At 41.2% G+C, this 24892-nt stretch overlaps 2 protein-coding genes across 2 annotated transcripts in view; one reads left to right on the forward strand and one right to left on the reverse strand.

Annotated features, from left to right (window-relative positions):
- The first annotated feature begins 3798 nt into the window (after positions 1 to 3798).
- On the forward strand, positions 3799 to 6329 carry PNMA1 (PNMA family member 1). The gene has a single exon (XM_008699936.2). The coding sequence runs from the start codon at positions 4469 to 4471 to the stop codon at positions 5528 to 5530; it is 1062 nt and encodes a 353-aa protein (XP_008698158.1). The 5' UTR covers positions 3799 to 4468; the 3' UTR covers positions 5531 to 6329.
- Positions 6330 to 7536: 1207 nt separating this feature from the next.
- Positions 7537 to 24892, reverse strand: part of DNAL1 (dynein axonemal light chain 1) — a 40041-nt gene continuing 22685 nt past the window's right edge. The window contains exons 6-8 of the mRNA XM_008699943.2: positions 19163 to 19289; positions 17751 to 17891; positions 7537 to 13370 (exon numbers count right to left, since the gene is read on the reverse strand). Coding sequence (XP_008698165.1) covers positions 13330 to 13370; positions 17751 to 17891; positions 19163 to 19289 — 309 coding nt within the window. The 3' untranslated portion in view covers positions 7537 to 13329. The remainder of the gene's footprint in view (positions 13371 to 17750; positions 17892 to 19162; positions 19290 to 24892) is intronic.

Below are 24892 nucleotides of genomic sequence, written 5' to 3' on the forward strand. Positions count from 1 at the left end.
CCCCCCCCCTCGGTCACCACGGAGAGCCAAGCACAAGCTCACCCTCCCCAGAGGACCTCGAAGGCTGCACAGGCCCTGCCCCAAGCCCCCGGCAAAAGGGACTCCCCCGGAGGGAGTGCCGGTATCTGTGCTGTCCCCTACACGACAATGGCCAGGCCTTTGCCGCTCCAGTGACCCTGTCCTCCGGCCACCTCCTGTGGGAGGAAAGCTACCAGAATGCCTGTAGGTCAGAGGACGGGTACCTGTCCCTTTGCTGCTTGCTCGCAGCCTGCTGGGGCTGAAAAGTTGTCTCAAATGTCTGGGGGAGGGGCCGGGGCTCCTCTCCAGCTCTCAGCCTGCGGGAGGGCGGGGGAACGTGCAGACGGGCGGAGCTGCGGGCTGGGGCTGGAGGGAACTTTTCGGGAAACCTTGGCTCTTCCTGCTTTCCAGCTTTTTGCCAAACACGTCTGGGCCCTGCCTGAGGGAGCTTCTCTGAGGTCCAGCCTGCTCCTCCTTGGTGCAAGTTCCCTCCCTGGCTCTGTCCTGCCCTTGGCAGCTGCCCTCTAACCCCATCCCACCTGATCTAGCGCAGATAGCCACAGCCCAGCCCCCAGCCCTGCATGCTGGAGATTTCTGGATCCTTCCCTGGGAGGGGGAGGTCTCCTAACCAGATTGGACAGGAGCCTTCATTCCTTGACTTGTGTCATTTGGGAGCTATTTATTTATTCTTAATATTTAATTTTTAACATCCTCTCAGGGACCAGGGGCCTCCTGCTTTCCAGAGGCCCAAGTGCATTTATCCCAAAACAAGGCACCTTCTTGGCATCCACCCCGCCCCCCATTCCCAAGACCCTAAGGTCCCTCACCTCATTGCTCTGGAAGCTCTTGCCATTAGGAGTGATGGTAGCACTGAAAGAGGGTGGAAGGGTGGAAGGTGTCACCAAAGCCACACAGAGACTAGCAGAAGCAAGGGAGATCAAAGGCCGTTCTTATTGCTACCTCTTCTCTGGCTGTATTTTCATATTGCCTGAGGGGATTGGCTGGAAGCCAGAATTCTAGTCTTGTTTCTGGCTTGGCGAAGCCATATTTGGCATGGAGTCACTGAAGTGAAGGGCTGGAAGGTTCTAGAGGCCCCATCACTTGCCAGTCCTATAGGACGGCTGAGTTATTTTTCTGATCTTGTTACTCAGCCTTAGTTGCGTTAAAAGTTCCAAATGACTGCAAGTCTATGACAGGTCAGGTTAGGAAGGAGCTAAAAATTCTGCTACTCTCCTTACAAGATAGCCTAAAGGCACCATATTTGGTGGCTGGGACTAGGGAGAGAGTTTTGTTTCTAAACTATGCACTAACAGGTGTTCTTCAGCATTCATTTATGCATTAATATGGTTCTTCAGGACCCCAGCGATGGGAGTAACAACATTCTTCTCCCCGCCAGACTCCAGGAAGCTACCTAGATCTTCAGCTTCCCATTTAGTTTTCCCCAAAGGCTTCTTCAAGATCCCAAGACTGCAAAAATCTGGTATACCCTCTGGAAACAGGAGGGTGGCAAATTTAGGCTGTCTTCTAAATCACTTGTGTAATAAGAGTGCCTTCACAGCTTCGCCCCAAAGTGCTACTTATGTTTCCCGAGGTTTTTTCTATTTAAATAGTATTTAGTTTCAGGCCCCTCTGTGGACACGTGGTAAGAGGAACCTCCTTCATTTAGAGTGAATCTCCTCTTCTAAGCTCATAGAAATCAGACTAGGTGAATGTTGGTGGAGAAAATCAAGCTGGTACCTCTGTATTAATTCCACCAGACACCGTTTTTTTAGAAGGGCTCATGCTCCATGATGGATTCATGTCTAGAATACAAGGTGAAAGTTAAAATGTGTAGAGGGCAGATGCCATTGTTACACGTGACCTGCCAGTAAAGTAGGTGCAGCCATAGGAGCTGGGATAGGTGTGTCCTTTATGGTGCTTTCTCCCTGTGAACACAACAGGCTCGTCTTTTGTTTTTTTCTTTTTCTCTCTTCTACTCAGAGCTTTTTGCTTTAAGAAGTTAAATGACAAACACCTCCAGCTTTATAATGCCCTCCCCACACCATCTCCCATCTCCATCTTCCAGTCTCCATCGACACTTAGCTAAGGGCATGAAACTAACCTAGTGCCTGTGTTCCAGACCATTTCTGAGGTCTCTTACCCACCCAAGGAGACTGTGCTTCCGCACACTGTCCTCCATGCCTTCAGCAGCCCCCCTCACAGCTAAGGTACACCCTCATCCTTTCTGCCACCCCCCCCACCCCTGGCACAGAGGTCGTGTGCTGCTTATGTCTAAAGAGATCCCCTATATTTAACTGCCTCAGTGACCTAACCTCTTTCTTCTCATGTGCCAGACGTTAAAATGAAGGAGGAATACAACACATATTCAAGCCTCAGCTGTTTCAATATATTTTCACTGGGGCTCTCTTTCTTCGAACGGTATTTATTACCAGACTGGCAAGCCTAACTCCTTAGGTTTACAGGAAGTATGCATATTTTTATAAAACAATTGTATGTCCTCCCCATATTTTGCTGTGTTAATACTTGCCTCTAACAATTTGCAGCTGTTTCACCTTTCCCTCATTTGTCTCTAAGTTGAAGGCCTTGTTTGGAGGGGACAGCACAGGAACAGCCTTGACAGTCTGTAATTATTGTACAAATATTTTAATAGCATATAAATAAGTATATTCCTTTTATTTTGGAAAAAAACATGATCAGACACTGCCTTTTGTGTGTTTGCTGCCTGTGGCACCCTTTTTTAAAAAGACTGTTACATATTAAAATAGTGTATATATATATATATATAAATATTACCTCTTTTGCTGTACAGTTGTGATAGACCAGACTGAAGATTTTATTTTTTGTGTGCTTTTTATAAAAAAGAAAAAATAACACACTAAAGTAAATCTTGCGGATGTGATTGTAATGTACCTATGTAACTTATTTACTTTTGAATGTTCTTCTGTATCTTTAAACCTTTTATTAAATAAGGTTTTAAAAATTCAGAGTTGAATGCTGTGTTCTTTTAGGGAGATTTTCACCACCTGGGATTGACGTTAAGTAGGCCCCGTTTTGCTTGCAGGGGATTGCTTGATATTTTTGAACCACAAGGATTCCCTCTTATCACCTCTTTGTCAATGATGCCAGGACAGGAAAAATAACACGCTAGCGTTTGCCTGCCTACAAAGATTACTGAATAGATACAGATATTTTTACAAAATTTTAGACAAGAAAACGTCTCAACTCAGTGTCTCACACAAAAATATGGACACGACACACTTCCCACGTGTTAGTTTCGTTGAGATGAAGTATGGAGGCTGCAGGATGCTCTCTGGTGGCACAGGGGAGCCGCGGTGCTCAAGACAGTATTTTCTTACGCAGCGGTAGACCAGTCGCCTTGACGGATGCATTTCAACAATAACGCCTTCACTCCACTCCAGAATTATATTATCTTGTAAACACGGTGCTTTGTTTAAAAAAAAAAAAAAAATCTGGAAAATGTGAAAAAGGAAATGCGCCATCAGAGAAAGCCGTGCCCGGGGCGCCTCGCTAGCACCATGGCAACCGCTCGACCCCGCGAAGCGCGGGAGCGCGCGGAACTCGCGTCGTCAAGGCCACCGTTGCCATGGCTACACTCAGCCACGGGGGCGGGACACGGCGGAAAGCCGCTCCCGGAGCCGGCCCCGCCCCCCACTGCGGCAGTAACGCCTCCGCCGGCTGCGGTCGGAAGACTTGGCAGCGGAGCTGCGCCACATCGCCGCCGGTTGCAGCCGGCGCACGGCCGCCCCTGCCCGCCCCTGCCTCCGCTGCCTGGCGTGTGTCCTCGGTCCTCAGCCGCCCTCGCCGCCCTCGCCGCCTGGAGCCATCACTGCGTCTGCAAAGAAGCCGCTTGCTGGCTGGCCTCGCCGCCGCCGCTGAGACCTCAGAACTGTCTCTTCTTTCCGGGACCACACAGCCCTCGTCTGCAAAGCAGCCGCTCCTCGCCCGACCGGAGGCCGGGCTCCGACGGCGAACGCCGGATCGTCTCCGGGAGGTGTGCCCGGCGCCCCGGCTGCGAGAAGGTGGCCACGCCCCGCAACCACACCCCAGCGCCCCTCCAGCCCCGCGACTCCAGCTTTCGCCACCCGCCCTCGCTCTTCGCCTTCTGCGCTGCGACGCGACACCCTGCCTGCAGGTGGGGGACCCTGGCAGCGGACCCCAACCGGAGACGCAAGGTGGCGACGGAAGCGTTACTGATTGCCTGAGCCTCCGAGACGCTTCGCTCGGAGAACGAGCCGACGGAGTGACTCTGGAGGGGGCAGCGAAAAGCACAAGAACAGGACTCTGGTGTCATTTGTTAATTGTGATTGCGTGAAGCTTGCCTCCCTCGGGCATATTGAGGGGAGTGTCTGCTGCTGTCCTGAGTCCTAGAGCACAGGGAGCCACAGTCTAATCTGTATTTATAGAATTGGGGCCCTTGATAGTTGGGAAAATGGCGATGACACTGTTGGAAGACTGGTGCAGGGGGATGGATGTCAACTCCCAGAGAGCCCTGCTGGTCTGGGGGATCCCAGTGAACTGTGATGAGGCTGAAATCGAAGAGACCCTCCAGGCTGCGATGCCCCAGGTGCCCTATCGAGTGCTTGGGAGAATGTTTTGGAGGGAAGAGAATGCGAAAGCAGCCTTGTTAGAGCTCACTGGCGCTGTCGATTACGCCGCGATCCCCAGGGAGATGCCGGGTAAAGGAGGGGTCTGGAAAGTGGTCTTTAAACCCCCGACTTCCGATGCTGAATTTTTGGAAAGGTTGCACCTCTTCCTAGCGAGAGAGGGGTGGACCGTGCAAGATGTTGCCCGCGTCCTTGGGTTTCAGAACCCCGCTCCGACCCCAGGCCCAGATATGCCAGCAGAGATGCTAAACTATATTTTGGATAACGTTATTCAGCCTCTTGTTGAGTCCATATGGTACAAGAAGCTGACGCTGTTCTCTGGGAGGGACATCCCGGGGCCTGGGGAGGAGACCTTTGATCCCTGGCTGGAACACACTAATGAGGTCATAGAGGAGTGGCAGGTGTCTGATGTAGAAAAGAGGCGGCGGTTGATGGAGAGTCTTAGAGGCCCTGCCGCTGATGTCATCCGCATCCTCAAGACTAACAACCCTTCGATAACCACTGCCGAATGCCTGAAGGCGCTTGAGCAGGTGTTTGGGAGCGTCGAGAGCTCTAGGGATGCGCAGGTCAGATTTCTGAACACTTACCAGAACCCGGGAGAAAAGTTATCTGCGTATGTCATTCGTCTGGAGCCTCTTCTGCAGAAGGTGGTGGAGAAGGGGGCCATAGATAAAGATAATGTGAACCAGGCCCGCCTGGAGCAGGTCATTGCCGGGGCCAACCACAGCGGGGCCATCCGCAGGCAGCTGTGGCTGACGGGGGCTGCGGAAGGGCCTGCCCCTAACCTCTTCCAGTTGCTGGTGCAGATCCGCGAGGAGGAGGCCAAGGAAGAGGAGGAGGAGGCTGAGGCCGCCCTCCTGCAGTTAGGTCTGGAGGGGCACTTCTGAGGCCCCGGAGTCGGGCTGCAGTGCAGACGGAGATCACAGCTGCTTTCCTTGTCGCCGTGCTGTCTTACAGGGTGTGTCTCTTAGTTGTAAAGACTTCGCCACGTTCTGTTGTTTTGGGGGGTGGGGTGGGGTCAGGCCTGGGTATTCGTGTTACATTAGTACAGTCGTGCCAATGAGCACCCTGAGCTGCTACGAGGGAGTCGTACCAGCTGCAATGCCAGGTAAAGACCTGTACACAAGCGCTCAGTGCAAGCTGTCGTTGTGGCAATCATCAGTTGTAAAAAACATGTGAATTTGTGACACTTCCCATTGAGGTAATTAAGTGTGAAATTGCATGTTGAGATGTTACGTACAGGGCCTGGCAAACGCAAGTGTTCGGTAAAAATACGAGCCGTTATTACTAATATTGTGAATAGTTTTTGTGTTTACAGTAAATTGCTCTTAATTTATATTAATGGAAAGAAATGTGACTTAATTAGATACTATTTATTCAACCTTACAAAGCAAATTTCTTATTTTTCATCTTGAAACATCTGGATCAGTTTAATTGAAAGTGTTCTGAGACTATGGAATGGGGTGTTAGAAAAATACTGCAATTCTAGAATTGTGTGAATCCATTCTTCTCTGTACGAGATACAGATGTAAATTGCATGGGGAGGTTAATAAGAACCAGTTACAGTTATCTATTCCCCCATTTCAAATCTTTGCCATTGAGTAGTTCTTGTTCATGCTGATTCTAAGTGTTCTAAATTTGAAGTTATCAAAATACATGTATATGAATAAAAGTATTTAAAAATTCTGTTGTCTTGTTTTTCTGATACATATACAAAATTTCAGTGTAATTAAGCTCTATATTCTCTTTTCTTGGGAAGACTTCCCCGTGTCACTAAAAAAATCAGACTTTAACTACTCTTTACCTTTAAGCTTTATAGCATACTATGCGAGTTTAAATTGCAGAACTTTTGGATGTATTCCATTTTTGCATGTTTTCTACAAGGCAGATGTTAGAAGGCTAAATAAACATAAGTATTAACTTACTATAAAATGTTAGGAGATCCTGAAATGGGACTCAGGATGTTATCTAGCAATGCTTTTTCTCCCCTTTTAAGTCCCTTTTCAGCTAAAAATGTTTTGCTACAGGAATAATTCCTCATACCTGTTTAAAATGAATGTTTCAGATTTATAGCAGGCATTTTATATCAGGAGGATATAAACAGGGAAAGAATTTAAAAACATGTTTGACTGCAGAGAATCAGTGACTGAAGATATTTGTCTTGAGATCCCAGTAAATTCAGAAGTGGTTACATGAACATAAGAGTTCAGTGGGGTTTTCCCCTAGTAACAAGGCTTTAAAATTATAGCCAACCTATTTAACAATCGTAAGGCAAAACAATTATTTATAAAGGCTAATACTGGTATACATTCTAACAGATTTTTCTGTGCACTCCCTTATGTCCTCATCTCCCATGTCAGGTCTGTTCCACCCTCACAATCCTCTCTCAACACACATCTCCACATATTTGACCCTCCCAACAAGTCTCCGCTTCCCCCACCAAACATGTCCTCATTCCTCCACTCCCCAACTCACATGGTTCCCCCTCCATTCCCATCAGCACGATGGCACGGCATTGGGTACATGCACCCTCCCCCCCCACAGAATCTTACCTGTACACACACATTCACTCCCCCTTCCCCAGCCCAGCACTCCATCGTATCCCACCACACGCATACACTGCAGCAGTCTTCCGCCCCAACCATACATTCCCTTCTCTCCACACATACATACACACGTGTTCCCACTGCCGCCTCACACCAACCGGCCACCACATATATACACACATTCTCACCCATACATACTACCTTCATAACAAAAATAATGAGTTCTTCATTTTTTTCACCCAATGTTATAGGCATCCTTCTATGTCTATACATAGGGATATACCTTTTTATAGCTGCAGAGCTGACTGCATTTTAGAAAGGAGGGTTATCACTTAGGATTCTTTTATTATATATAACAATTATATATCTACATATACATACATATATATTTAATACAACACATATATATGGTACACATGTCAGGATTCTGGACATCCATCCTTTATTCTAGAAAATAATGAACTAAAAATAATGAGCTGTTTCTAATCTGCATTAAGGTTTTCTCTTTATAGGCTCAGAAATTAAAATCTGCTTTTTAAAGGAGGACAGCAGCAAGAAACATCCTTATAACCAAAGAACTGTGGAATAAAGAAGTAGAAAGTACACTACAGTACCATTCTGAGACCAAAATTATATTCGGCTCATAGCACAGAATACGTGGTGAGACAATATGCAATGTTACGGCTGTAACTAGGCTCTTCCCTGTTTCTTGTGTATCACAAAGGGCCTGGCCAATGTCAGGTTATTCCAGACCACACATCAGGGTCCTGTCAACCAACCTTAACCTCGTATACTACTAGGGAGGAGAGGACTAGGAATGGTCAAGTGCAGTAGTAACTTGCTGTCCCGGGAAGCACTCTTTCCAGGATACTGATCATGGAAATGGTGCCCAGAGAACTTATGAAGACTTACAAACCTGGGAGAGGAGACTGTCATTGGTGGTAACTACAGAGAAAAAAAAAAAAAAGCATAAAGAAATGAGTCAATCGCTCTCCCCCTCTCTCGCATACACATGCACACAAGCTGTGTGGAATGTTTGATCCAAAGGCCAAATTTCTTCAGAACTGACTGTCATCGGAAGTTCACGTGGTTGCTCTGTACTCGCTAAAACTAATGGTCATATAACCAAAAAGATACAAATTAATTTTTTTATAAAATAACACAATTTATTACTATTTTAAAACATGTCTCACAAAATAACATTCAGAAACTCAACATTTCTAAATAATTTAACACAATAAGTTTAGTCATAAAGTCATGCTACAAAATTCCTGCATATAAAAGATTATTACCAAAGTATTAATAGATGTTAAAATGTTCTTCAGAACGGAGTTGGTTTTAGAAGCCAAAGATTCTGGAATGATGCTCGTTATCATGACTGACACCCTGGGAGAAGTAGCTAGCTATATGAATATTCTCTATAGCTACCAACTCACCGGTCTTTTGATGGGACGGGTCCCTCTAGGCAATAGCACCTCAGAGGCAGGTACCCTGCAGATCAAAGAAGCAAAGAACTTCCCACCCTGGTAACATGAGCCACAACTTAATTTAACCAACATCTAATTTTTCAACTCTAGATGTGGGAAAGATAACTCACAAAGTTTCTATTCTGAGGAAGAGAATTCTACTTGACACGTTCCCCAGAGGGACGACTGTCAATGTAGCAGATGTGGAAGATGACACCAAGGGAGGGAAACAGGGAAATCCTGACTCCGATTAGGTCAACAGACAACTACTGCGCAGGCGGGCTTAGAACGAGCAAGGATGAAGTTGGATTCTTCAATACCCACATGCAGGTTAGGTATTTACCTACCTGCCCTTTGGGAGTACTTTCCACCAACATCCAGTTCATAATTTTAAAGTGCAAATCTACTGCAAAATAGTTTACTCTCCCCCACCCCCTTGTTAAATCTGCCAGATCAGAATTTGGTTGGCTGGTTCCCCTCTACCTGCCCAATATGGGAAATTAACTAGAATCCAGGTATGACTTCTCTAAGTGGCAAGAGAAAATTTTTCTTAGTTTAGAAAAAAGTAAGACTCAGTTTCATTTTTTTCTTTCAGTTTTCTTCCTTTGTAGTCACTAGTTTATAAAAAGGCAGGAATAGAGATTTAGATGTGGGATTTCTAAAAGTACAGTGATTTTTTCTTAACACACCCCCTTTTTTTTATTGCACCTATTTTATGGTTTTACAAAAACAAAAACCAAAACCTCATGCTAGAGTGAAGATAAAGAAATACGGTCAAGTTAGCTGTGTCAGAAGCACCAACTCTGCTACACTGAATCTTGTTTTATATTTAATTATTCACAGACACATTAAGCAGCCTAAATAAAGAAAATGTGTGCCAAAGCAATTAATTTCAGTTAAAGGATAACTTTCAGTTCAGCAGTTAGTTTTCTCTCTTTACCAATACTTACAATGTAAGGTCTTCACAAACTGACAGACTGTAGTTAGAGAGACACTAACTACTCGTATGATCAATACTTTGACACCCCCCCACACACACCAATTTTTAAAAGGTAATGATTAAATCCAACCCTTCTAGACCCTACACTTTTTCCATTTAGTCCTAAGAAAAACCCAGGTGGAAGATTCTGGGTCAGAGAGATAACGATCTTCAATTCCACTTACACATCACCAATTCTGAGAATAAGTCAACAGTTAAGATTCATTTTTTATTCCTTGTTACTCTGCTTCAGACCACTGGTAAAAGGTATAAGAAGCAGCATCTATTCAAGTCAAAATTTCTTTTTCCTCACAAGAACCACATTTAAGTATCTTATAACCATACCAAGTTAGTGACCAATGATTATGATCAGACATTCCTCTGATCCCATTCCAAATTGGTGTCTACACCAGCTAACTTTCATATATGATTACCAAATTTTGCCAAACTTTATAAAATATTTTTCCATATTTAATGACTGCTACAGTCTGGAAAATTCTATGCATTCGTGGACAATGAATGAACATTTAAAGAATGAACACTTAAAGAATGATCCATTTTCTAAAAAGCACACTCAAAAAGTTCAACTTTAGAGATAAGGAAAATTCTATCATAAAGTTGAATTCTGTTAAGTAAGAGAGAGGTAGGTTAATAATCACTGTTCTAAGATAAGCAAGAATGCTAAGAAATAAAAGTCGAGACCCTGCTGAAAAATGTGAGTTGAACCTTCCAGCCCTGAGTTTCTAATGTTATATGAAAATTAAAATGACCGCTACAAAAAAGCAAAACCAACGACCATTTTCCTTCCATCCGTGATTATTAAATACATCACCTTCTCTCATACAACAACTCAGGTGGCATATAGGACTACAGAGTGAAAATAAATGCACCCTGGACAAAAGGAATGTTAGTAGAAAGCACTGGTTCTTAACCAGGGACGGATTTGTTCCTACCCCTCTGCCAGAGAGGACAGATGGCAATGTCTGAAGACATTTTTGGATGTCACAACCAAGAGGGGGTTCCACTGGCATCTAATGAGTAGAAGCCAGAGATGGTGCTAAACAGCCTGCAGTACACAGGACAACATCACCCAACCCAACATGGTAATAGCGCCAAGATCGAGAAACTCAGGTTTAAAGGAACAAAATCCTACGAACAGAGAACACAAAAACCTTTCAAGGTCTGACCAGGTAATACACCCATAAGCTCAGACTCAGGGAACATAGAAAAGTTGAATTCCTTTGTAGACTAAAATCAAGTTACCTGTGAAAAATTAAAATACTGAACTGATTCTAGAGCTCAACCACCATTATGAGAACAGAAGAAATTTAAATTTAAATTAAATTTAAAAAACCCACTAAAATGGCATAATGCTTTAAACCAGGAGCACAGAGAGAATCCATTCCAAGTAGGTCAAGTATCTAATCCATAAACCAAAGGCATTTAATATCAGCTAAATTTGCAACAGTAAAGGATGATTAAAGGAATAATCAGAGTGAATGCTTTTTTTTTTTTTTTTTTTTTTTTAGGAAGAATGTTCTGAACTTACTCATATACCCTATCTTCCATTTTCTAATGGTATGGATTCGGGCTTTAATCCCATGACAAGGATGCATAGGAGTCATTCAAATATTTGTTGAGTGAAACTAAATATGAATTTTGTGTGAAATGGACACAGAAAAGCACCTTACATTTCTCTGAGAACTATCAGTGACTAAAAGACATTAAGAAACAAGGAGAACCAGGGAAATTAGTTTCTAAATTATAGAATTCAGAAAACCACACACCAACATCGTAAGCCATTTTACAGATTCAATATGAAGCCATCCCTCCCTATTACACTCACTTTCAGAGTAACTTTTGAAAATAGATCCATACATAGTAAAATGGCTTGAAGCTTGCCACCTGGATGAAGGGCAAACTACAAGTGAAGGCGATGGTCTTCCCTCCGAGCTTGGGGGACTTAAACATCACCACGGGGAATACTCATTGTCTACAGTTCACACAAGAAATACCCAAAGGCTTTGAATGTATAAGCCGGAGGAAAGATTTCTTCCTATCAGATTATAAGGAAGAACTAAAAGGAAGTTAAAAAAGTGTTGGACTAATTTTTCCTCTTGATGTTTGTATTCAGAATTGATTGTCAAAGCAGTGGTCCCTTTAGATCAGAGTGACTCAGAGAAATCATGTAATTCCTACTTAAATGATAGCTGAAGTTTTCTGAAACCCAGGACTATGCAATCACTTTTTCAAAAAAATGACTCTCCCCTCTTCGACTGATTTTACATGAGTAAATGGGGAAATGACTCAGTCTCTGGTTGAGGGACTTTAGGCACAATTTGGCAGAGCGCCTCTGACTTCTTTTCTGTAATCTGTCAGTGATTCAGTCACGACCTGCTACGGACTTCATCTGGTTACTGACTACTATACCTCGTACTTTCCAAAAGGATTTTGTTTCCTTACAAATTCTAAGCTCTGTATCCAACTATTGCTTTGCAGTTTTGAGGTTAAGTCACCTACCATGCTTCATAGAGAAGGCAATCCTCAAAAATATTGCCATTTGCCTGGGATCCCATAATGAAATATCTCTTCTCTTTCCCCTTCACAATCACTTACATAATTCATTTTAAGAGCTGTCTAACTTAGAAACATTCTAAAAATATATTTTGAGATTCTAAATTCAATCTATTGAAAGATATCAGATGCCGTCTCTTAAGTTCTATATTCTTATTTATAGCAACCACTTCTCCCAACATGAGGGTCAACAGAAGAAAGTCATTAGAGAACATTTTGATATATATGAATGGCCAACATTTAGGCTAGGAATTCAAATATAACTACTGTTCACATATATTTCCTTATATAACATATAAGGGACTATAACAAAAAGTGTGCCTAAGATCAGGTCCACACGAGGAACATGCACAGCAGTGCTCCAAGGGATGATCGTGACAGGCATTGTAACCACCGACCCGGATCACAACGTGACTGACTGTGCATGGTGACTCAAGTGGCCAGGTGTGCAAACACAACCTAAATTGCAGCTGACAATGCACACATTTTTGCAAAAACAAGTAAGTATATATAACATGGGCTATAAGGCCTCCAAGATATTAATTTTTCCTTTTTTCACCATAGCTTTTCCAATTGGACTTTGGGACTCTTGATTCTAGGACTGCTCTGTATTTCTTCTAAGAGGAACTCTTCCTGTCACCGTGCTGCCTTCTGAACCAAAGGCATGACACATTTGTGCTTCTGAGTCATAAGGACACAGACCTTCAGGAAAGATGGTCTACAGATTCAAAAGTTAAGTATATATATTTAAATGCCTGGTCTGAAAAAAAAAAAAAACCCTAAACAAACTGAATAAAGAACCGTATTTGTTGTTCTTTGTTGTTAAAAATGACTGGTCTATAAAAGTTTCCGTAGATGGGGCCACGTAGTACATAACTGGAACTGGAGACAAAAAATTTAAAATTTGAGTTTCTAAAAAAAGTACTAGAATGTATGAAGTTGGTGTTACCGTTTGGGGGGAGAAACACTCAATAGGTTTAAAAAAAGATAGGAATCAGAGATCTGTCTTATCTTAAGAACCTTTTGCCCCACACAGAATCTTTAAAATAGACAATTATACAAAACTTATCTATTGTTCTTATGACATTTAAATAAGTTAACACAAAGCAGAAAACGTAGTGTTAGTTATCTTCTTCCTCATCCTCTTTAATTACTGGGGTACCTAAAATGAAAAAGAAAATTATTTCTGGTCATTCTTAACAGACTGTTAAAATTCTAAATGAAAAAATATACTTTTAAAGATTTTATTTCTTTATTTGTCAGAGAGAGAGAGAGCACAAGCAGATGGAGTGGCAGGCTGAGGGAGAAGCAGACTCCCCGCATAACAAGGAGCCCAATGAGGGACTCGATCCCAGGACCCCGGGATCATGACCTGAGCTGAAGGCAGACGCTCAATCGACTGAGCCACTCAGGCGTCCCTCTAAATGAAAATATTTTCCTGTTAACCTGAGAAGCTATGAGATGCTAGGAAGTGTGCTATAATAAAAATAATCTCATAAAATAATCTCTTTAATTTCAAATGATCCAAAAAGCCTCTCAGGGAAATTCTCAAATGGATTAATATAAGTACTTATGAATATCGGGCTCCCCAAATGCAGAGTTGCAAATAAAATGCCTACAGGTACCAGGCAGAAAAATAAAGCCCTATACACCGTAAAAACTGTATGTTAAACACAAAGAAATATTCTTCATTTTTCACAATAAGATATGCAATCCCAATGTTGCCAGAAATCTGGATTTTTATATTACTCTCCCAAATATTAAACAATAGGGACAAATTTGGAAAAAAATAAAAAGAACCAAAACACAAAAAACAAAACACATATGCAGGCTGTCAGCGGGCCAAGGGCCACCCATTTCTGAGCACTGGCATTTGAAGTCTGCCCACAATTTGACCCCAGTCCACTGTTCTGTCTTAACTCCTCAGCCTTCTGCACCAGCTAAACCGATCAACTCACAGTCTCCCAAACTCACCTTGCACACTCTTACCTCTGGACCCTTGTTCAACAGAGTTCCTCCATTTTGGAATGTCTCCCCCACCAACGCTCCTTCCATCTAAACCCCACCCTTAATAAGGAACCAACTCCAGTGCCTCTTCTCCTGTGATCCTTCCTTAATGCATATTTATGTTCTTTATGGCAGTGAGCAGAGTTTCATCTCTCCGTACTCCCCACAGCATCTTTTCGCGGGGGGAGAGCGAGTGTTACTGAAGCATAACATACAAAGTACACACATTACGTAAGTGTACAGATCGATAAATACACACAAAGTGAACACATCTGGTAACCAGCACCAGATTAGGTAGGGAACATCATTAGAACCCCCAAAACTTCCTCAGGCCCCCTTCCAGTCACTAACCCCCCACAAAAGGTACATTCTATCCTAATGTCTAACACCATAGGTTATTTTGCCTGTTTTTGAAACTGATATGAATGGGATGGTATAACACACACTCTGGGTCTGGCTTCTGTTGTTCAACATTATGTTTGCACGATCCATCTATATTGCGTGAAATTTGTAGTTCATTCATTCTCAGTGCTGTTTAATATTACACTGAATGAATATGTCATGATTTATTCTACTGTTTGTGGATGGGCGTTTGGGTTGTTTTCAATTCATAGCTACTAAAACAGTGCTGCTATGAACATTCTCACACACGTCATTTGGTAAACATATACACCCATTTCTTTTGGGTATACAGCTAGGAGAAAAAGTGCTGGGTCATAATGGATATGTATGTAGAGCTTTTACAGATAATGCCAGCTTTCCAAAGTGGTTATACCAAGTTACATTACCATCTGGCAAGGTCTGAGAGTTCTAGTTCTCTACATCCCACTAATATTTGGCATTATCTTTTTCATTTTAGCTTTTTAAGATTCCCTCGTTTTGCTTATAAGCAACAGAAGAAGAGCAAAGTAAGCAAGTTAGCAGCTGTAGCTGTCTCTGTTCTGGTACTAGGAGAGACCGAGCTTGTTCTCCTAGGGGCTGTTCAGAGTGGCTTGAGGTCAATACTTGGTCCAAAAGGCTGTAATGTGGCTTGCTCTACTCAGGGTCTACATGAGGGGTTCTGTTCCATGTTTAGGGAAGGGTTTTACTCCCCGTATACAAAACTCAAAGACGACAAATGGTTTCTAGAATCCAAAGGTGCACATAAAAAAGCTAAAGTCCAAGACTCTAATGTCCCTACCCCCTTTTTTCTATTTTATTTTTTAATTGTGAAATAGTCATTCATATAAGTACAATATAAATAATTTAAGGAGTAATAAAGCCAATGATTGTACACCCACTACCAATTTAGGAAACAGAACATTACCAGTATCTTAGAAACCTGTCTGCCTCTTCCCAATTATTCCTGTACCTCTCCACAAGAGATAATCTATTGTCTGTCATTTTACCCCTAGGTATGCATCCAGTAAAAAAGAAAAGAACATTCTGAATGATTCAATTGACAGAAAACTCAGAAAATTCAAACTAATCTATAGAGACAGAAAGCAATCAGTGATTGCCCTGGGAGGGATGATGGCAAGGACCAGGAAGGAGGGATTACAAAGAGCCACGAGGATACTTTTGGGGGTGATGCATATGTTTATTACCTCCCCCCCCCAGCTTTATTGAGATATGACTGAGATAGCATTGTGTAAGTTTAAGGTATGAATATGATGATTTAATATACATATATTTTATGGAATGATTACCACAATGTTAGTTAATGCATTCATCACTTTAATAGTTACTTCTGTGTGTGTGTGTGTGTGTGTGTGTGGTGAAAACTTTTAAGATCCACTCTCTAAGCAACTTTCAAGTAGCTGTAAGACAGTATTGTTAACTATAGTCGCCATCATATATTCACTATCTTAATTGTGGCGATGGTCTCAGAGGTGTATATCAAAACATACCAAATTATACACTTTAGATATGTGCAGTTAACTGTGTGTCAGTTAAACTTCAATCAAGCTGTTAATATGTTCTGGTGTAGGAAAACAGAGAGTGAAGAGCTTTTCACATCAGTAATTCTCAATTGGAGGACAGATGAGCAAATATCTCCCAGGGAGGCATACTGCAATCACCTGTGAAACTTTTTCAAGCTATAGAGACCTGTTCACTCTCTCCCCAGAGATTCCAAAATATCCAGTATCTTCATAGGGGTGCAGCCCCATTTAAGAACAACCACTTCAGTAAGGTGGGGTGGATAAAGGGATGTGTACTGAGGCTCTGAAAGAGGTAGTAAGGGCGCGATGGGGAGATAAAGATATTGGAAGGATAGAATGACAAGGCAGCAGGGATGGTGAAGAGAGAAGAGAAGGGCTGAGGGACGAGGAAGCCTCCACCATAGACAACCAGGTCCTTCTGTTTTGGATGTGACTATCAGTATGAGTGTGGTGCTGAAGACACGAGGGCGAACATGTATTTGTACACGGGATGATGATGGCGTAGCTGGATGTTACTTAGTTTTTCTTCTAAATATTTTCCTTTCCCTCCATTCAATCAGGTAGCCTCCTCGGCCCTGGATCACTGCTTCTGGGGCAATGTGGAAAGGAGAGAAAGACCGTCAGACTTAATTGGCTTTTGTCTTTGAAAAGCCTAAGATCACTGGAAGACAGTTTGTGAGAAGATGCAGAATGATGTGGAAAAGGAGGGGGATAGTGATTCTCTTCNGATTAGAAAGGTTATTTCCCTGGGCTGGCAGAAAAGAGAGGAGTCTGTGGGTTCTGGAACGGTTGGGGTCCTGGCCTGGCTTCCTAGGAGGAGGTAAGATCCAGAGAAGTCTGGGACTTCTATCATGTCCAGTTTTTATCTGGGACTTCTATCATGTCCAGTTTTTAGATTACAAAAGAGCAAGTTCTGGTGAAATTAATTAACTGCACAATGACGAAAAAGCTATTAAGTGGTAGACCTGGAACTTGAACCCAGTCAGTGAGGAATATCTATTGACATTGACACCTATCTTTAATATTGGTTAACTAAAATTAGAGGGTGAGGGTAGAGAGAAAACTACAATTTTGATCCAGTTGTGAAAAAACGACTGCTTATCATGTATGTTTAGTTATTCTGCAAAATAATAGCTTTGTGACATGAGAACAAGCCCAGCTTTCTTTTTTTTTTTTTTTTTTAAAGATTTTTTTATTTATTTATGTGACAGAGAGACAGCCAGCGAGAGAGGGAACACAGCAGGGGGAGTGGGAGAGGAAGAAGCAGGCTCCCAGCAGAGGAGCCCGATGTGGGACTCGATCCCGGAACGCCGGGATCACGCCCTGAGCCGAAGGCAGACGCTTTAACGACTGCGCTACCCAGGCGCCCCAAGCCCAGCTTTCTTAAAAGTTTCTGGTTTAGGGATGATCTTATACCAGTCTAAGCATCCTCGGAGGTTTTCATCTCATCCTGGCTCAAACCCAGACTATAAAATTTCCTATGGAAAGAAAGGGCTTTGGAGATGAGAGACAACCATTTCTTTTTTAGTTTTGCTCCTTTTCATGATTCCATGTCACAAATTCAATCCTTATGCCTAGAAAGCATTGCCCCAAGCTGGCCCAGAGTCACTCACCATCCAGCTTTTTCAGTTTGGGAACTCTCTTGGTCGCCTCTTCAATCCAGTTCCCATCAGCAGAATGCTTCTCTTCCAAGGGATTGCCTACAAACACCAGGTCTTCCAGGCACGGCAATTCTGCCAGCTTCACAAATTCAGCTACAAGTACAAAGAATACATCCCATATTAAAACGGCAAGCTCTCCTGTTATGATTTTTGGGGTTGAACTCCAGTATCACTAGCCCTCAGTCTGTGACTATTCAGAACAATTTATTGATTAAGATTTTGAAGTAAGTAAGGGAAATTATACCATATGACGTCATTCTCTGAAGACATTACGGAAAGGGAAGAAAAAAGAAGACCTATCTCTCCTACCTTTATGCTCCCTAAGGATGGACTGAGAAAAGGGGATGAAGTTCAGAATCACAAAGACCAATGTATCGCTCTCCAGGGATACGTCCAGCTTTTGTCTCTACCCATTCCCTCATCTATTTATTTATTTATTTGAGAGAAAGAGAGAGCAAGTGAGCGTGGGGTGGGGGACAGAGGGAGAGGGAGACACAGAATCTCAAGCAGACTCTCCACGGAACGTGGAGCCTGATGTGGGGCTCAATCCCATGACGCTGAGATCAAGACCTAAGCTGAAATCAAGAGTCGGAAGCTTAATCGACTGAGCCACCCAGGCACCCATCTTTGAATTCTTCTTTTAAAAAAAAAAAAAAAAAAAGATTTATTTGAGAGAGAGAGAGGGGTGCAGGGGCAGAGGGAGAGGGAGACAGTCTTAAACAGACTCCGCACTGAGCACAGAGCCTGCAGGGCTAGATCTCACAACCCTGAGCTCATGACCTGAGCTGAAACCAAGAATCCGACACTTAACTGACCAAGCCGTCCAGGCGTCCCTCATCTTTGATTTCTCAAATCAACACATTCACATACCTATGGAAGAACTCATTACACAGTTTAATAATTATTATTTTATAAACTACTCTTTTTTCCACTAAGTTGTGAATTCCTTGAAGGTAGGGACAGTATCCTATTCAACTATATATCTCAAGAGGCTGGCGCAGTTCATGACACTTAATAGGGCTTTAGTAAATGCTGAATGAATAATGTACTATAAAAAAACGAAGTCATACAGACAGCAAATACATCTTCCACCCAAGAATTATTAAACTTAGACTGATTCCATTCAGCCTCTGAACAATAATTTAATTTTTCCATGATGAATAGGATCAGGATCTATTCAATTATAATTATTTTAAGTAAATATTTAAATGTAAATTTCAAGCATTCAGCTGAAAGACAGGAACTCCTACAGCTATTTCCCTGTGTGCTTAGGAAGAATGTCCCCGTTTTGCATCTTGTTCTCTGTTGGGCTATTTTCTCTAAACTGGAGGTAGAAGGTTAGCAAAGAGCCAGCTTCAGCTTACCCCAGTCTTTCACTAGGTTATTAGACATGTAGAGAATCTTCAATTTCTTCATTACATGGATCCCTTTCAACTTCTCAATAAAATTGTAGGAGATCCACAGTTCTTCTAACGTGTCCCCTACTGCTTCCTGAAAAAGAAAGCAATTTGGTTTACAAGCTTATTTTTAAACTTTTCCTCTGTCCCCTTTCTTATAAACATAAAGACGATGGCCTTCAGAGAGAACTGAAACCCACCTGTCCACTGGCAGGAGGGCTGAAGGCTATGTGGGAGTTTTTCTCATTAAAAAGGTAAGTACAACATTTTCTTCCTCTCTTCAAACTGATTTGAACTAAAAATAGCTCCTGAAATCACCAAAAGGGGAAATAATAGCCCTATTTTATCACCTCTATTGAATTGCACAGATTTCAAATTATTTCCCTGTACATTATATGATTTGATCCTTATAACATTTAAGATAGGCAAAGCAGGTTATTTGATTTCTATTATAGAAAGATTAAAGGTATTTTCTAAGATCACAATGCTATCAAATAATAAAGGTAGGTCTAAATTTCAGGGTTTTTGTTTCAATATTTACTATGGAAACTTTCAAACACAAAAAGTTGAAAGAATCTTATAACAAATACCTATGTATCTACTACCCAGATTCTACCATTAACATTTTCCTATTCTTTTCCTATCGCATATCTGTCCATCTATCCATCCACTATCTATCCATCCTCTTGTTTTTTTAATGTATAAAATTCAGTTTAAAACCCATAGTCTTTCCACTATGGTATAAAGATTATAATGGCTCTTAAATGCTACATATAATCAATGGTGGTAAAAAGACTCTTCCTTCTTTTATAGACATAAGACAAAATGTAATGATTATTTCTCTTCATAAAAAAGAAATGAGGGGCACCTGGGTGACTGAGTCAGTTAAGCGCCTGACTCTTGATTTCGGCTCAGGTGATGATCTCAGGGTTGTGAGATCAAGTCACGCATCAGGTTCCGCGCTGGGCAGGAAGCCAGCTTGGGATTCTCTCTCTCCCTACCCTCCTGCCTGTCCCCCCGTAAAAAAAAAGTGTTAGGCAGGACCAATTACATGCTCAATTCCCTCTTATCCCAAAAGAATTTACCTACATCCACATGGTAACCTCTAGAATGTGGGGCTAGGTCTATGTCCTGGTAACTTTCCCTCCAAAGACTGCAGGGAAAATAAGTGTACCCTGGATAAAGATCCTTAGTGCATTTTCCATTCTGGTGGAACCAGGGGGAAGCCGAGAAGGGAGTGGCCTGAAGTAGTCTGTGTGTCACCCCAACTCCCAAAATTTATCATAGTTTCAACTTTCTGGGTAGAAGAAACAACAATTTCAAAGTAAAAAAAACAAAAACAAAAAACCTTTTAAATCAGTCTATCCTGGCACACATATATCAGAACTTTGTGATTTAACCAAACCCCCTCACCTAGTAGTATTCTGATATCTTCTCCCAAAGGACCTAATTAATGTATCCTATCTTTCAGAAGAGGGGAATCAGTCTTCAAATAATTTGAACTGTATTGCATACATTTCATCTCACTGCATCTCCATTCAACTCATGTCTCCAATTTAGAAAGTGTGAGGTGGCAGGAAAAATACTGACTAAATATGGATTAGAAGACTTAGGCTCAATTCTGGGTTCTGCGGCTTAGCTTTGTTTTACATGTGCAGGAGAGGACTCTCGGTCAATTTCGCATAGGCAAGTTGGTCAATTCTCCCAAGAGCCAATTTGCTGAATTTACTCTTTCACTGATTTACTGAAAAACTGTTTAACTACTTATAAATTATAGCAATTTGTTTTAGATAGGATAAGACAGGATAGAAATTCCTTTAGATAGGGGCGCCTGGGTGGCACAGCGGTTAAGCGTCTGCCTTCGGCTCAGGGCGTGATCCTGGAGTTATGGGATCGAGCCCCACATCAGGCTCCTCCCTGGGAGCCTGCTTCTTCCTCTCCCACTCCCCCTGCTTGTGTTCCCTCTCTCGCTGGCTGTCTCTATCTCGGTCGAATAAATAAATAAAATATTAAAAAAAAAAGAAATTCCTTTAGATAGGATAACTTTTGAAGATGTCTGTGATGTTTTATTCATTCAAGTACTCATTTAGTTTTAGTTTAGTTTTCAGCCATTTGGATGTAGCTGTTTTGCCATTGCCAAATTGCAGTGCGATTGGGGACTTTTCTTTCCTTGGCAATATGACTTTGTGGAATGAGAATTTCTTATGTATGTATACTGACTTGCAAATGTATAGATTTTGGATGCCCAGAACATAGTTTTTTCAATACATTTTCTATCTATTCCACTGTTTATTGTACTTATGTAAATGTAAGGATTTGCTAACCAGCTCAATTAGATTACTATTTTTATGTGTTCTAATCATTTGAGAAGTGATTAGTGTCTAAATTATGAAACTAATATTCTACAAAGATGGACTGACAAAAACAATAGCTGAGATGAAACAGCTGTATGTTAAGACTAAATAAAACTTTACAGAAAAATTTTAAAGGTGTTGAAACCATTCCAAGCAACACAGTTTTCTATATATTTGTAAGTAGGTAATAATGATAGGATTTTGGTGAAGCAATCTGGTAACTATCAGCCAGTAAAACCTGGCTAAGTTTGTGTAAATCAGTTCAATGAAATCTGTCGTTAAATACACTGGCTCTTTGGAGAACTGAACATGGAGTAAACAGGTATTTAGCAAACTGGTCTGTTTCTGCATGTGAACAAATCATTCCTCCTCCTAGTTTCTTACTCTGTAAAATGAGGTTGGCATATTGAGATAACATTTCACACTCATTAGGATGGCTACTATCAAGTAAATGGAAAATAACAAGTGTTGACAAGTATATGAAGAAACTGGAACCCTTGTGCACTAGTGGTGGGAATGGTACAGCTACTACAAAAAACAGTTTGGTGATTCCTCCAAAAATTAAAAATATATGATCCAGGATTCCCACTTCTTTTTTTTTTTTTTTAAAAGATTTTATTTATTTATCTGACAGAGAGAGCACGCACAAGCAGGGGGAGTGGCAGGCAGAGGGAGAAGCAGGCTCCCACTAAGGAAGGAACCCAATGCGGGACTCGACCCCAGAACCCTGGGATCATGACCTGAGCTGAAGGCAGCTGTTTAACGAACTGAGCCACCCAGGCGTTCTGCTATTTCTGCTTCTGAGCATACACCTGAAAGAACTGGAAGCAGAGTTTTGAAGAGATTTTTGGATACCCATGTTCACAGAAGCATTATTTACAATAGTTAAAGGGTGGAAACAACCCAAGGGTCCATCAACGGGTGAATGGATAAACAAAACAAAATATGGTATATACATACAATAGAATATTATCTGTCCTTAAAATGGAAAGAAATTCTGATATATGCTACAACATAAATGAACCTTGAGGACATTACGCTAAGCGAAATAAGCCAATCACATGAAGACAAATACTGTATGATTCCACTTACAAGAGGTACGTATAGTAGTCACATTCATAGAGATAGAAAGTAGAGTGGGGGTTTTAGAGCTGAGGGGAGAAGACAAGGAAGTTATTGTTCAAGGGGTACAGAGGTGCAGTTTTACCAGCTGAAGAGAGTTCTGGAGATGGATAGCATTGATAGTTCCACAATAATACAAATATACCTAATACCATTGAACTGTACACTTAAAAATGGTTACCATGGTAAATTTTATGTTATGTGTATTTTGCCACAATTTTGAAAAAGGGAAAAAAATGAGGAGGTTGGACAAGAAGTGCTCTAAGATCCCTTTCAGCTATTGAAGTTTACGATTAAAAAATAAATAAGTGAAGTTTATGACTCTTTGAGGTCAACAAACCATTATGAGTATTGAAAGCAAAAAAAAAAAAGTGTTCTGTAAATAGTATTACGTTGGAAACTATAGGAATGGGAAGGGCTTAATGAAGTGCTGTAAAACCTCCATTTTGGACCACATAAAATGATGGTTATTGTTATTATTGTTCACTTTTTATATAAAGTAATGAATTCAGATAACATAATGTTGCTTAGAAGTCTTTAGGAAGATCTGATTCATAAACAGTTAAGAACTATTTGTAGGCAATTGATTACAAATATACAAAAACAAAGTTTTTATATTATAAACAGGAAGTAATTAGAGAGAAATTATATCATTCATCATAGCAACAAAAGCTAAAAATTACCTAGGAATACATTTTTGTAAGAAGTATACAGGCCTAACAGGGATTAAAACTAAAATTCTACTGAAAGACACAAAAAATCTGAATACATCTGCCTGTAAGGGAAGTCTCAATATTATAAAGATATCAAGTTTCTCCAAATCAATCTATAAGTTCAATGTAATTCTAAGACTTCCAATGGGAATTTATTTTTGTGAACTTGGTAAACAGATTTTCGAGTTTCTCTTGAAGAGTAAATGTCTAAGAAAAGCCAACAAACATTTTGAACAAAGAAAGAGGACTAATCCAAATAGATATCAAAACATATTATAAAGCTAAAGAAAATGCAAGCACCATGATATTGGAGCTGGAAAACACAAGTAAAACAACAAACAGAAAGAAACTTGGCCATCCAGGAACCCACCCATGCATACAGAGTTTAGTAGGTGGCATTTACAGTGGGAAAAGGAGATTTTTCAATATATGGTTAACCATTTGAAGGAAAAAAAAATAGGTTTGATACCTGCCTCATGCAACATATAAAAATACACTCCAGATGGATTAAAGATATAAACTTTAAAAATTTATACTTAAAAAAACTATAGAAGTACCAGAAGAAAATACAAGACTATTTTTATAATATAGAAGTAAAGACCTTCTATTAAGATACAAAACACAAAAGTCATAAAGTTTGACAAATAAATTTGACAAAATTTAAAATTCCATTTGACAACTACAAATAAAGTATAAAGACAAGGGATAAACTAAGAGAAAATACATTTAATAATTCTGAAAATTCGGGTCCCTAGCTGTCTCAGATGGAGGAATATATGGCTCTTGATCTCGGGGTTGTGAGTTCGAGCCCCATGTTGGATGTAGAGATTACTTAAAAATAAAATCTGAAAACTGCATGTAAATATTGACAGAGTGCCTACTACACATATCAAGCACTAATACAGATGCTGATGAACAAAACTAAGGTACTCATTAGGATTCGTGTATGTGTGTGTGTGTGTGTGTGTGTGTGTGTGTGTGACATGACAGAGAGACAGAGAACAAACAAATGAAAATTTCAGATAATAAGATGCAGAAAATTGTTAAGTGGTGAGAGTTAATGCCTAGAGGGCTACTTTAGATATATGGCGGCTGGGACACTTTTGTGGAGGTGACATCTACGCTGAAGTGTGAAGGCCAGTAATGTAGAAATCTAAAGGAACAGAGTTGTGAAGGCAGAGGGAATAGCAAGTACAGAGGTCTTCAGGTGGGAACAGACTCGGTGTGTTCAAGGAAGAGAAAGACCGGTGGCTGGAGATTACCAACTAGAAAGAAGAGTAATATGGAATGAGATCTGAAAGGAAGGCAGAGACCAGATCGTATATACAAATGGCCTTGTGATGTACCTTGTTAGTTTTCCTAAGTACTTTTAAATAGACTCCTTTCCTTCAATTAAACATTCCAGGTTTTACATATTAGTCATTTGTAACTTACCAAGGCAGCTATTCTAAGTCATGCTTTGAGGCTGGTGTGTCTAGGTGAATAAATCAGTTAGTATGTGAACCTAC

The sequence above is a fragment of the Ursus maritimus genome, unplaced genomic scaffold (genome assembly GCF_017311325.1).
Source record: "Ursus maritimus isolate PB19 unplaced genomic scaffold, ASM1731132v1 scaffold_25, whole genome shotgun sequence".
In the NCBI taxonomy this organism is placed as follows: domain Eukaryota; kingdom Metazoa; phylum Chordata; class Mammalia; order Carnivora; family Ursidae; genus Ursus; species Ursus maritimus.

Excerpts from the sequence above, each read along its gene's own strand:
- PNMA1 (XM_008699936.2), top strand. The coding sequence starts at position 4,469 with ATGGCGATGACACTGTTGGAAGACTGGTGCAGGGGGATGGATGTCAAC.